This window comes from Chaetura pelagica, unplaced genomic scaffold, assembly GCF_000747805.2.
Source record: "Chaetura pelagica isolate M959 unplaced genomic scaffold, ChaPel_1.0 scaffold2, whole genome shotgun sequence".
NCBI classification, from domain to species: Eukaryota; Metazoa; Chordata; class Aves; order Apodiformes; family Apodidae; genus Chaetura; species Chaetura pelagica.
The window spans coordinates 2159888-2173049 of NW_009952796.1; the positions used below are offsets into that span (position 1 = coordinate 2159888).

Genomic DNA, 13162 nt, shown 5'->3' on the forward strand with positions numbered 1-13162 from the left:
GTTTCTTAATGAAAATGCATTCTGTTTATTTCCCTCTTGGGAAGCAAGAGGTCAACACACCAAATGCATAAATTGTCATCAGAGACAGTCCGAGCATAATTGCAATTTTGCTGCTCCGTGTTTGCTGCACTCAGGGTCCATCAAAGTCCCCTGAAACATGCGCAGGTTCTAATAATCAGCATAGAGTCTGCCTGGGACGGCAGCATTGATGAAATATTTCAGAGTTAATCACACTTTGTAAACACTGATTTATATTGACTACCTTTCTTCAGACTGATGTCTCCTCATTAAATATCACATTAGTGGATTGCAGGATTGCACAAAGACTCAAATGCTCAGCAACTGCTAATTCAACAGGAAGCTATACTTAAACCACTTACATCTATTGAAAACTAGTTAAGTATTTATGATAAAGGAGGTCTGCATGGTGCTGCCAATGCAACCAGCATCCTTTGCACAACCTTTTCAGGCCTTTGCGGGTGTTCTTCCTTGTGAACACTGTTGTATGACTGACATAGCAATGCTGGTGAGTAGAACAGATCTTGTTATGTCTGAATGCTAATGGTTCTTGTTGACAAAATTCCAACTTCACTCTAGTCCTCTTAGATTTTGAGAACAAAGCTATTCAAGAAACTGAAGGATAATGTGAGTAGAAAAATTCACCACAGCAGATCCTGCAAAACTTCCTTCCAATATGCAATAGTGAAGTTAGGAAATAGCACTTCTGGAAGGATACACAGGAAAAGGATTGTAAGGGTGTTCTTAAAAAAGATTCACATTACGCTCTCACACTTTAACAAGGCATTCTTAGTGAGGCACAACCACTACACAGGGAGACTTCAAAGCTTTTCACAAATTGTATCTAATTAACTTCATCATGCTACAGCAATAAATACATTTTTAAAAATGGAAAAAAGAAACAAGGAATAAAAAATGCTTTGCACAAAATCAAAGATATCTTTGCACAAGGTCAGAAATTATCTTGATCAAAAACAAGATCAGGATTCCAACACAGAACTTCAAGCAGCAAAGCTCTGTACTGAGGCAAGTGGAGCATTCTCACTACTGCCAGAGACCCTGTGCAATGGCATAGTAAACCAAGGTAGAGATGTCAACCCCAAAAAAGTAGTATTTGAAACCAGAAAAATGTAAGCAAGGTTCCTGATTTGCCTAATTAGACATTTCTAATCCATACCCTGACATTTTCTTGCACAAAATCCTATGAAACCACAGCAACAGAATTTATTTTTCCTGCAAATTCTTGCCACCTAAACAGCTCTAAATGAGCTATTATTCTAGTCACTTACATGCCAGTACTTTAGTTCAGAGGGGCAATCAATTTAGGCTGCTTTACTTTAATGAACTGTGTATTACAGCAGATGTTTTCATCTTTCATTTTTGATGTTAGAAAATAAACTTGGAAGATGTTGGAAAAACTCTACTGGAGTTACAGTAACTTTATTTATTGCTGCATCAAGGATCCACATTTTACCAATGGCCATAGGAGGTGACCCTAAAACGATTCAGCATTTTTCTGTGCACAGTAAGGGTTCAGAAAACTAGCATCTTGTCACCACTTCACATATGGATGCAGTATTTTAACAAATGTTCCCAAGGATGGACTTCATTTCTGTCAGTGAGCTTTCCTTAAAAAGCCCCACAACCTAATGGAATTTCGAAACGAGTATCTATCTACCTGGATACATATCATCCTCAAAATGCATTTTACCTATCACTCAAAGTATTAGTGGATACATTTTTTGGTAAAAACATTTAGTTTCATTAGAACTCTCATAGTTTCCTCTTTATTTCTCTACACTAAAAATAAAGAGACCAATTATTTTAAGTGTCTGGAAATCTGTACAATTTCATAGGTACACTACTTCAAGGTGCTCAGATCTGCATTTTCTTTCAGTAAGGATTTCAGAAGGAAGCTTTACCACTTACCTTCTACATGATGCTAGAGGCTGAAACTAATCAGCTAGTAAGAGTGTAAGTTGAGTTTGCCCAGCCCTGTCAATAGCGGGAGGTAGCTGTGTTACACAGTGAACAAAATCAACATGGCAGCTCTGAGTCTTTAAACTGGGCTGACAAGAATGATTGAGCAATTTATAATATCTCCTGGCTGGTTTTCAGAAAAGTCCAGGCTCTGATTACTTATTTCAGAGTCGTTTGTACAATTAGTTTGCAGGCAATATAATTTTCTCACTTACTCCTTAATAGAACCGTGCAGCTAGCTGGCTGATAGCGTAACAACAGTGTGTATGTAAAACTCCTGCCTGAAGTGCCAGGGGATAATTTGTGTATTCCTTTCAGTAGCGTAATGGACTTCTACAGTTTGGCAGTTAAAGGGCTGAGTAATGTAAATTAGCATGACGTTTGAAAATAAAAATATATGTCAAATCTTCACTCCCCAAACAGACTGACCTGTGCTATAATAATATAATGGGAATTATGTCATCCTGAGTCCTTTTTCTCTCCTCATGCACTGAATAGCGTTTATTTTAAGAGTTCATTTTCTCTACTAATTTCTTAAATCTTATTATCTCAGCCAAAAATGGGAAAATACTTCTGACATACTGTGCCTATCAAGAGCAACTGACTCACTAAAGTATGATGCTATTTGATCTTGAGACAGCAGGTGAACTGTTAAAACTTGTGCTGCAAAACCGGCTCTCTAGTTTTATATGCTTCAGACTGTCAGAGCTTTACACACAGCTCAACGGTATGTGGGCCAAGATACCATTTTTCTCATCTCACATATGAGGCTTTGAAGTTACATGAATGAGGTGCAGAGTCATTGTACAATTTTAATGGTACGGGGACTTAGTCGATGGCTTTATAAGCCATGCAATTTACTACATTTAATCAAGATTCTTGAGATCATTTTGGCAGTTTCTTGCATGGAAGTGACAGTGACACTCAAGGTAACAGAAGTGAAAACCATGACGAAGAAGAGGCCACTGAAAGCACTGGGCCTTATACCTTGGCATCTTATCCCAAATGAAGCCATTATCATCTAGAGATACAACATTAGAACCTCACAGACACCAAGAGTGTGAAGCTGGCTCTAGAAATGGGCTCCAGTCTGTGGGACAGACTGAAACAGGGGTCTCTCTTCCAGAAATACCAGTAACACTAGAAGCTGCAGACAGCAACTATTCACAGAAGTTTTATTTACCTTTCCACATGGTGACATTTGATATTGTAACACTAAAGATGTAAAAGGATTGATATGACCTATTGGAATATGCTCAGAACATCTTTGGGCAAGTAGAAGAATTGAGAAATACTGAGATAGAGGGAGAATATGTGTTTGGAAAGTGTAGCCAGGAGCCACTTACAAAAGCAGGAAGAATGCTGAAGATATCAGTAATGAAATTTTTCCTTTGTGGGACCAGAATAAAAAAAAAATTAAAATAATTAAAACAAAGCAAACCAACAATTTATGCTATAATCAGCTCATGGAACTCTATTTTAGTATCTATTTATTTATATTCAATAATGCCCCATTTTTGTCCCAAACCTTCTCTTTGAGCTTCTGTAACCTTTTTTCAAAAACTTGCATTTAAAAAGCAAGTGTTCTCATTATTCTTAGTAAAGACTACTGCACCATTGGATTTAAGTCTTTGTGCAGTAAAGTTTACCCCCAGGTAACACATTCATACGCTGTTTTCCTGGGTCACAGACACAGAGGAATAGTCCTGCTGGTCTGTGTACTGCCATGCTTCATAACTCTGGAAAACAAAAGGTAGCCAGGATTACAGTCATAGGTCTTCAGGGAATTAATAAAAGAGAAGTTTTAGAGTGACAGGAGAATTAAGAGTGAATTACAGTATGTTAGGTCACACCTTGATCCAGCCACACAGAATAGTTCCTGTGAAACTGAGGAGAAGTAGGTGCAGTTGGAAATAAAGACTAACAGGCTTACTTTGGAAAAGAAGGATGAAGTCCAAGACGGCCTTAAAAATGTGTTTGATATTTGTAGGTCTTACCAAAGCTGAACTGAAGAAAGTAAAAATACTTCCAGGTTAAAGTTTGTTCTTGCAGATCGTTCTCTACTTTGCAGTCAGAACTCAGGTATGAGTAAGTATTTTCACAAGCAAAAGTACTCTTATCGATAAGGTTTCCGAAATGGGGTCAGGTTGGAATCAGGTTGGATTTGAACGTAACTGAATCCAGTTTTGGCTGAAAAATCCTTAGGTGGATTCATCTGATACTGTAGATAGCTCTATGAATTATAGATCTACGAATTCTGCTACATGTCATCTGGAGCTGATGAAACCTAAGTTGACTCCATTCACAATTTTTCACCTGGATGACTTCAGAAACAATATTGCACACACAGAGTTACAGAACACTTAAAAATTTGGTTCCTAAATCTCTCAAATATCTTTTAAAATTACAGGACCATGCTTGAAGGATTATGTTTATGTCTCTGTTGGCTTGTGTTGCCTTTTCTGTTACAATAAACTCAGAAGTAGCCCATTTTAAAGTAACTCTACAGCACAAGACAGTATTTGACAGAGGGACACAGCCAGCCTAAAAGTACATTTGCGGTGAAATCACTATGTTGAGTTGCTTAAAAAAAGCCAGTGCACTATGTTACTGAACTATAATGTACTTAGGATTTCTAAAATATACTTTTGATTTCTTCTTCTTTTATTCCTCAACAGAGGAATGGTAATTTAAAAAAAAACAACAAAACAACAACCATGAATGGAGATTTTAAATTAAAACGGAAAGGTGATGCTAGTTGGGTTGACTGCATGACATTTCTGGATCAGTCTCTAACTTTAGGTAGATATGTTTCCAGCACTATAAAAATCAGAGTGGTTATCACCATAATTTTCAAATTAGTCTGATATTAGGGGGTGTTGAGTGACACTTTTAAGGGCTCAACCAGCCTTGATTCCCACTGGAGTCAACTTATTTATCTTCAACAGAAATGAAGAGCATTTAAGTCATCTTAAGAGAGAATCAATGCTTTGAAGACACAAATAGAACTGATCCCCTGCCACCTGTCACTGAAGAGCTGTCCAAGTCAAAAAGATTGAACCATCTATGTTTTGTCCCTACTAGTGTTTTATCTAGGTTGATTTTGATACATCCTACCAAGTTAGCATTGAAAATTGTCATTGTTTGTTTACAAGCACACATAACATTTCAATCTGTAAAGCTGGAAACAAATGAATTTCACATCAATTTTAAAATCCAATTTTAAAAGTTATAGAAACATTAAAATAAATCACTTGCTAGCTGAGACTTCACACATCTCTAGTTTCAAACTAGACAGGGCTTCCTAAGTGGACTGGAAGCTTTCAGAGATGTTTACAACAAATAGAGGTCCAGACCTAATTATAATGGCATTGATATATACCACTGTACCAGAACTATTTGTAAACCACATCTCTTTCTAAGTATTTCTGATGGGTTCAAAATAACCATACACAAATCAGGATGCTCATTCTTATTCCTTAATAATCTAAATGAAGCATATAATGTATAAGGCTGCAGGCAAGGAGAGATAGTAAAAAGGACAGAATCAACTGTGTACTTCTAAACTTCTCTCTGGTTCTCAGATTTCAGTATATTAATATTTTATTGTCTCATCTTGTTTGGCTGCCATAGTTACACAATGACATTATGAGAGAATTAAAAACATGTTGGAAGGAATTAATAATACTTGCTTGTTAGTTTGGTTGGCCCATGGATTTCCCCTCAGTCTCCTGCCCCTTGCAAATACTCCCCAGAGATGTTGTGGAGTCTCCTCTGGAGACTTTCAAGGCATGTCTGCATGCCTTTCTGAGTGACCTGCCCTAGATTTGGTCCTGCTCTGGCAGGGGGGTTGGACTCAATGATCTCCAGAGGTCCCTTCCAGCCCCTGACATGCTGTGATCCTGTGATCCATAGGCACAGAGAAAATAGGGGAAAAGTGAAGATAACTATCATTGCTTGCTTAAAATATTCTTTGAAAAAATGCTGATGCACAGACGTTCACTTATATAAGGAAGGTGAACGATTTAATCAGGTAATTATGGATTTAGGTGACATTTAGTGTTAGGTTCACTGGAGGGCTGCCATCTTTGCACCAGAGCCAAGGTCCATATACTATTGCACCAAGATGCAAGCCTCCACACCTTAACTTTCTATAAGAAAATCTTAGCTACCAGTAAAGATGCTGAAGAGCCATAAAATCTTAATTAATTTGCTTTCACTTCCTCCACATAAACGACATGTACTATTACAGGAGTCAGCATTCAGAGATGCAAATTAACCTTTGGAAGCCACTTCCGTTATGTGCAACTTCTAATTGAAGTTTATACTGCCCATTTTAAACGTCACTTTATCTGAATTTACATAGCTAGTTCTAACTTTCCTGATAAAACTGCCTGATTTTTTAAAAAAAATAAAAATAAAATTACTGTAAAGTGTTTCTACATTTACAGATCAAATTGGCTCAGTAATAGGTAGACAACCTAAGAGGGTTGAAAAACCTGAACACTAAAGGGATTAAAAACAACTTTGAGTAACCAAAAAGGTGAAAAAAGTACAAAGCAGTTAAATTCTAGATCCTAGTTTGTGCAGGCTTTGAAGACTGTAGGAACTACATTACTGTGTAACTGTACAGCTGAAGGCTCCTAAGTGATCAGCATAAAATGAGATGGCAGACTTGGTCTAGTTCACACAGTGACCAAAAAGGCTAGAAGTATTGCCAGGATGTAATATTTCTTGTTTGTATTAGGCAACAACTCTTAGGAATACAGCTCTTAAAGCATAAAATCATTTTGGTTGCAAAAGATCTTGAAGATGATCAAGTCCAACTGTTAACTCAGCACACTGACAAATCCACCACTAAACTATATCTTTAAGCACCACAACTATAGCGAGGGTATGAATGCAGGGCTTCTTTCCTCCTATTGTGTTTCCCACCCTAACTATAACCAGAAGATTGCTGTCTCCATACTGTTCATCCAACTATTTTTCCTTAAAAAATAAATGTATAAACAAAACAAAACCAAAGAAAAAACCCCAAAACAACAAAGCCCAAGAGCTGCAAGGACTACTGAATGCAAAATACTTTCGTTTTTGTGGAGAAAATCCAAACACTGTCCAAGGAAGTAGAAAGTAAGCAAGCTCTAACACACTTGGAACAAGTCTTACCAGGAAGGCAACATATGAGTACTTAGGTTTTTCACACTGCCTTTTCATGCTAGTTTCATGAATCCAAATATGACAGTCCTGAAGATTTGGAAGGAGGGAAAGAGAAAGTTGTCTAGATGCAGGCCATTATTTTGGAGAGATGAAGGCTAAAATAAAACAAAATAAACTGTCTTTGATTCCGTAAGTCCTATCATCCTTTCACTGAAAGCAAGAATACTATTTCAATTCACTACCAGAAATGTTTAAGTTACAGGCACTGAGTAATTACATATTATTAATGCAAAATGTGTACTTACTAGTCTTTATGATAACTGAGCAAATAAAAATTATGATAAATGTATTTACACTAAATATTCACTACAAAATATGCAGTAAGTACAAGTCTTCTGTGCTGAACAAAAGACTTTGCAACCAGCTGACAACCAAAATTTTTTTTTCTCTCTCTTTCTTTTAATGAAAGTTTGGAGTTTTCAAGATACTACTGTGAACAGCAAAAACTGTGGAGAGACTGTGAAAATCAATGGACCTGTAACTATTTTTAGATGTTGCTATTTTCTACTACCCCTGATGTTAAGCCAGTTTGGGGGAGATTTGGCTGTGTGTGTGTTTTTGTGAGACATTTGCAATCACCCACCATTTAAATTATCCCTGAAGCAAACTGAGAGCTGCAGCTGAGTGAGTACTAGGCTGAGCAGAGAGAACATCCAGTTCTCCCATCCCTTATCTGTCACAAAGGGGGGCAAAACATCATTAGGTTCTACTGTGACCTAAGCAGACTCCAATTTTATATATTGAGCTGGTTTTTTTGTGTTGTTGGTTTTTTTTACAATAAATTTCTTGTTTCTAATCTTCATCCTAACCTATGCATTCATTGCCATAGCCCCAAACATATTTCTGTGCTATGTTAAATATATATATTAAAAAAAGACAGATCGAGTACTCTTTCTAAGACAGGGTTAGTTTGGTTTTCTTTACTTCCAAGAAAATTAGCAGGGATTGCATGAGACAGGAAGAAGAGGAAGAGAAATCTGTCAGCCAGGAAGAGACATTGTTTCAAATAAACTGCTGTCATCTGAAAGGGAATGATAATCCCCGTTACCCTTAAAATAGGTGTATTCCCTAAATTTGCCTCCTGTAAGGGGCTACTAGATACTCTGTGATGCACTTCTGTCTTATATAAGATACTGTGCTAGCTCTCTACACAAGTTACCCATGGCTTTCACCTACTGAGATTCAAAAGACTCTTTTGAAATTGAAAGAATGGAAAGACTCCCATTGACTTAGTGGAAAGGACATCAGGCATGACATGAACACAAGATATGCTTCATAATCTAACTTTATCACCCTGCCTTGCCCTGAAGTCAAGGCCGTTTTGCTCATGACTCCAACAAGAGTAGCACTTCAGCTCTACAAGTCTAAGCTCACCTAGTAACTCATGAATGATAAACAACAAAGGTTTGTAAAGTCAAACATTCTTTTTCACTGAATCTAGTCCCATCACAATTAGATTTAAAGTAAGCAATTCTTTGACCAAAGACTTGTTACCCTTATATACACACAGTTACAACATTTGACTCTTTGGGCAGTCTGGTTTACTATCCTGTATTTACAAATTGTTTGGGTTTCTTCTGTTTTCTTATTTGCAGTCATACAGTAATCAACTTATTTTAAGAAGCAGGGAAAGAATGTGATGTGAACCAAAAAGTGAAATGGTACAGGCAAAAACAACCTCTAGGAGCACTGAAACTAAATATTATCATTTAGAGCAAAAAAACCCACAGGTGAATTATTCTTCAAGAAAGGTTAAGGGTAGAATTTGCCAATTCAAAACACAAGGGGTACCTTCTTCTTATATACTACTTATCACCTACCACAATCCATGGTTTGATTCACCAAAGTAAGTAACTTCCATTATTCTAGATGCTATCTGAAAACTCTTAGTAGTTGTGTCAGTTTAGTCAGCACTGAAGATGCTGTCATGACATTATGATGGTAACATACTTCCTATTCTTAGTTTCTTCATTATTGCTTTTCCATTCTATGCCTGGTTTTGCCTTACTGCATATTTTTTTTTTTTTTGTCTTCACAGCACTGTCACCTGCTGATGCAGCTAGTGTTCTAACCATACTGAGACTTTTTGCACAGCTGCCAGTTCTAACTTGAGCTGCATGGGCAAGTCCAAGTTGCTAATCTGGAGAATGACGTCTCTGTCTTGTGCTTCCATGCCCAGAAACTTGCTGTCTGTGGTGCAGTGTAAAATTGCAGGCCACCAATTACTGCCAGAAGTCAACACTTTGATCAGTTAACATTTCTGCTGCATTTTTTTCATGCTCAAAACCAACTAAAATAATTTTCCATCAATTCAGTTCTGTAGGACAACTGTTACACAGTCATTAAATGTCATTTACAAAAACAGAGGTGCTAATTGAAGTTGGTGCTTGAAGTTCAGCAACAACAAGATACAAATTACTTCAGTGGAAACATTTTTTTAGTTTTTCTGAAAATGTCCTTGAAGGTCAAATGAAATCACCTACCTCTTTTTCACTTTTTCCAAAGACTTGAAATGAGCATAATGTTTCTGCATATGCACTCATTTTACATATAAACCTAAGCCACCAGGAAACTTAACAGGTATGTTTGTTTACTGGTTGCAAACATTGTAACACTCAGCTCTATCAGAACAATTAAAGCCTAATATTTTTCTATCTAGTGTCTATATGGCCATCATAAAATGGGTATTTCATCCTAGCAGAAGGCCCAAATCCCCCAGCAGTAAAATGGATGAGAGAAGAATAAAATGGCCATTGCCTTGACAATAAATTAAAATAACAAACATTATTTTTCCTTATGAATTTATCTTAAATACAGAAGTACTATTTTTAAGAAAATTTGACCAAATATTTCAAATCCTGGGTTATGTGAAATTACAAACTGACACTAACTTTATGCTCCTTATCATAAATCCTTTTCAAAAGGAAAAGTAAACCACCAGATTGCATTGTCTTTCCTGAAAATTCCAGGTCCTCAACATCTATGAAAATAAAGCAGGTTTTATGGAGGAGCTTAAATTTGTAAATAGCAACCTAATTTTAGTTTCTGAAGTTTGAATTTAATTTGATATGACACTGTATTCCTGTACAGGCCAAGCTTGGCCTCATGTTCTTTAAATAAAGCACCTTCAAATCTAAATGAAAGTAGGTTATTTTGTCTCCATTGATTCTGAAGCTAGATCAAGGGGTCATGTGAATTATCTCATTCCTACTAATTTATGCCAAAAGATGTGGTGTATTTATAACAGGTTCTCAAGAGCAAATTAGTACAAAATACCGGGCAGAGACCAAAAGCTGCCAACTTACTCTCCTTAGAATGTGACCTTACAGGTATTTGTTGAACCTGTTTAAGGCATTTTGTTCCAATTTTAAATGCACTGTGCTTCAACAAAAATAAATGGATCTCTGTAACAAGTAGGGTAGTGGTATAACTAGGAGCAAAACCCAAACATGATCCCTGTATGTAAGCCACAAAGTGTGTTCAAGAGGCATCCCTGACAACCTTCAGAAAATAACAGGTTTTCTTTGCAACAAACGTTTATGGGAATCCATGAGAAACTAATACAGAATACAAATCTGAATGAGCACTGGATGGCTGCAGTGTTTTTTCTGTTTTTCATAATCAAAATAAATATGGTAGTGGGCTTAACACAATGGACAGAACTCCCAGAGAAGCCCAAAGTAGCTTTCTAATGAGTAACATCTGTAGGTCAAACACGATGAAGAATGAAAAGGTACATTCTGAAATCCTAACAGGATTTAGTCAAGGATTGTATTAGTTAACTTTGTGCATAAGAAAGAAAAGGAGTTTAAAGAATAACCAACCTTGAATTGTCCTCTTGAAGAAAGCCTTGCAGGCCTCGCAGGAAGCCACACCATAGTGGTACCCTGACGCAATGTCACCACACACCAAACACAGTCTTTTGGGCATCGAGTTCAGCATATATTCACACTTGGTCTGTGAATCTTCAGCAATGGTGCTAGAGCAGTCATCATATCGTTTCCTGACTGGTCCGTTGCCTCCAAGCCCTGTGGCTGAAGGGTAGAGGGGAGGTGAGTCCAGCCCATTCTGATGTCCATTCATGGTGGAACTGTAGCTCCCGCTGGCGTCTGAGGAGCCACCGGGGCTGTGGTGGTTGATGCTGTCCGTCAGAGAGGCAGGGCTCGACGGTTCCGTCTTGATGTAGGACGAACAGCTAGAATCAATGTGTCGATCTTTGCTTGACATTCTGCAGAGAAGCCTGTAGTGGGGAGAGAGAGAAAGAAGAATCTGTGTATTAAAGACAGAGCTCTTTAAGGCTGCTCTGGAAGGGTTAGGGACTGCACATCATTCATTCATTAGTCAATACCTCTTGTTCTACATAAAGGTAATCAGCATAAGGGCATGACAGAGCTTTGTCAAAGCTCCAGACAGGCAGTAAACAAAAACTTCAAAGAGACCAAATCCGTCTTTTGCTCCCTCCACCTGCCCCCTAGGCTATGTGTCAACTTCACATCAACTCTAAATTCTAAACTTGTCATCTAGTGAATCAAAAAATTAAAAATATCCTATTAGATGGCTTAGTTATTAAAGGTCTTCCTTTTTCCATTGGCAACTTCTCTGCATAAATTCCACCATTACCAGGAACATGTATTTCCATGTCTGACTGCATAAATATTCTACACTGTAAATAATATTTGTCAAAACACATATCCATCATCTATTGATCTGATCCCAGGATTGAAAAGCAAGTCTCCTAGAGTCTTTTTTTTTTTTTTTAATTAATGTTGCTTTATTATAGATACAGCTATTTAGTAACCGAGTAAAACATCAAGTGGGAACTCTAACAAATAATTAAGGCTGGACTCCATTTTCACAAAATTTAAGTGAAATGATTCATCAGCTCTGTCTGCAATTACTTTCTAGCCATTATCCTCAGACTAACCAGTAATAACTATGCCACTATCCCATATATCTGCAGCTCTATAGTATTTGACATTTTATGTGTTCTATTCTTGGATTAAAAAAAAAATACATTAGAGGAAATTTTACATGGAAGTTTTGTGTTTCAGAGCATGAGATTCTGTCTTCTCAGTTCTCGTATTTTCAGAATTAAGTATCTGAAATAAAGCCACATAACATTTGATCTGACAAATAAGCTCTTTCTACATCTAGTCTACTCCATCCTCAAGTTTTTTTCCTTTTTTTAAACATACTTTAAGGAGAACAAGGAACAAAAATAATAATTAGAAAGCTCTGAATCAGATCCTATCTTCATTTTCTACAGCTGCAATTATGAGACCACAGTAATAAACGGCCTACCCAGCATTTTCCTGATGGTACTCTCTGAAGCTGCCAAAGTATAGATGACAGTTATGAACATTTCTCTAGAAACATTTTCAGCATAAATGCAACTACTTGGAGCTATAGATTCATGTTTTCAAAGCAAAGAAATGAGTCCAGACAATTTGACTGACTTAACATTCTAATAATAAGTTTGGAGATCCTGTCTTCACTTTCTTGCCTTTTCATATTGAAAATAATAAATCAATTTCTACTTCAAGATCTGGAATTAAATTAGCAATAGAAAACAGACATAAATCCAGAGAGTTAGCTTCCTTTCCAATGAGGGTAACTGAGATCAAAGCCTGACCTTCATTAAAACTACCTGCTTAGGATGAGATTTACCCTAACATCAGTGTCCAAATATCTTATTTAGGTCCTTTCAATTGCTGTGATTTTTACTGTAAAATTATACTGAAAACAAATTACACATAAATTTGGAAAACAACCAGATTGATGTATAGAAACGTTACCCTCCAAACTTCAAATCAGTACTTCTTTGGGGAGGAGGTAAAAGCAAGCTATCTGGTGTCAGCAAATAAACCAAGGAAATGGGAAGGTTAAAGCCATGAAAATATCTTATTACATTGGACCACCTGCTAGTGTTGTCCCTTCCTAAAGAACT

The 13162-nt window shown here is 37.0% G+C and overlaps 1 protein-coding gene across 4 annotated transcripts in view; it reads right to left on the bottom strand.

The window, feature by feature from the left end:
• Positions 1 to 11452, bottom strand: part of ESRRG (estrogen-related receptor gamma) — a 126328-nt gene extending 114876 nt beyond the window's left edge. For 3 of the 4 annotated variants that reach the window (XM_009994738.1, XM_009994739.1, XM_009994740.1), the window contains exon 1: positions 11040 to 11452. In XM_009994738.1, coding sequence (XP_009993040.1) covers positions 11040 to 11442 — 403 coding nt within the window. In that variant the 5' untranslated portion in view covers positions 11443 to 11452. The remainder of the gene's footprint in view (positions 1 to 11039) is intronic. The other variant, XM_009994741.1, reaches the window with a different exon arrangement.
• Positions 11453 to 13162: the final 1710 nt, after the last annotated feature.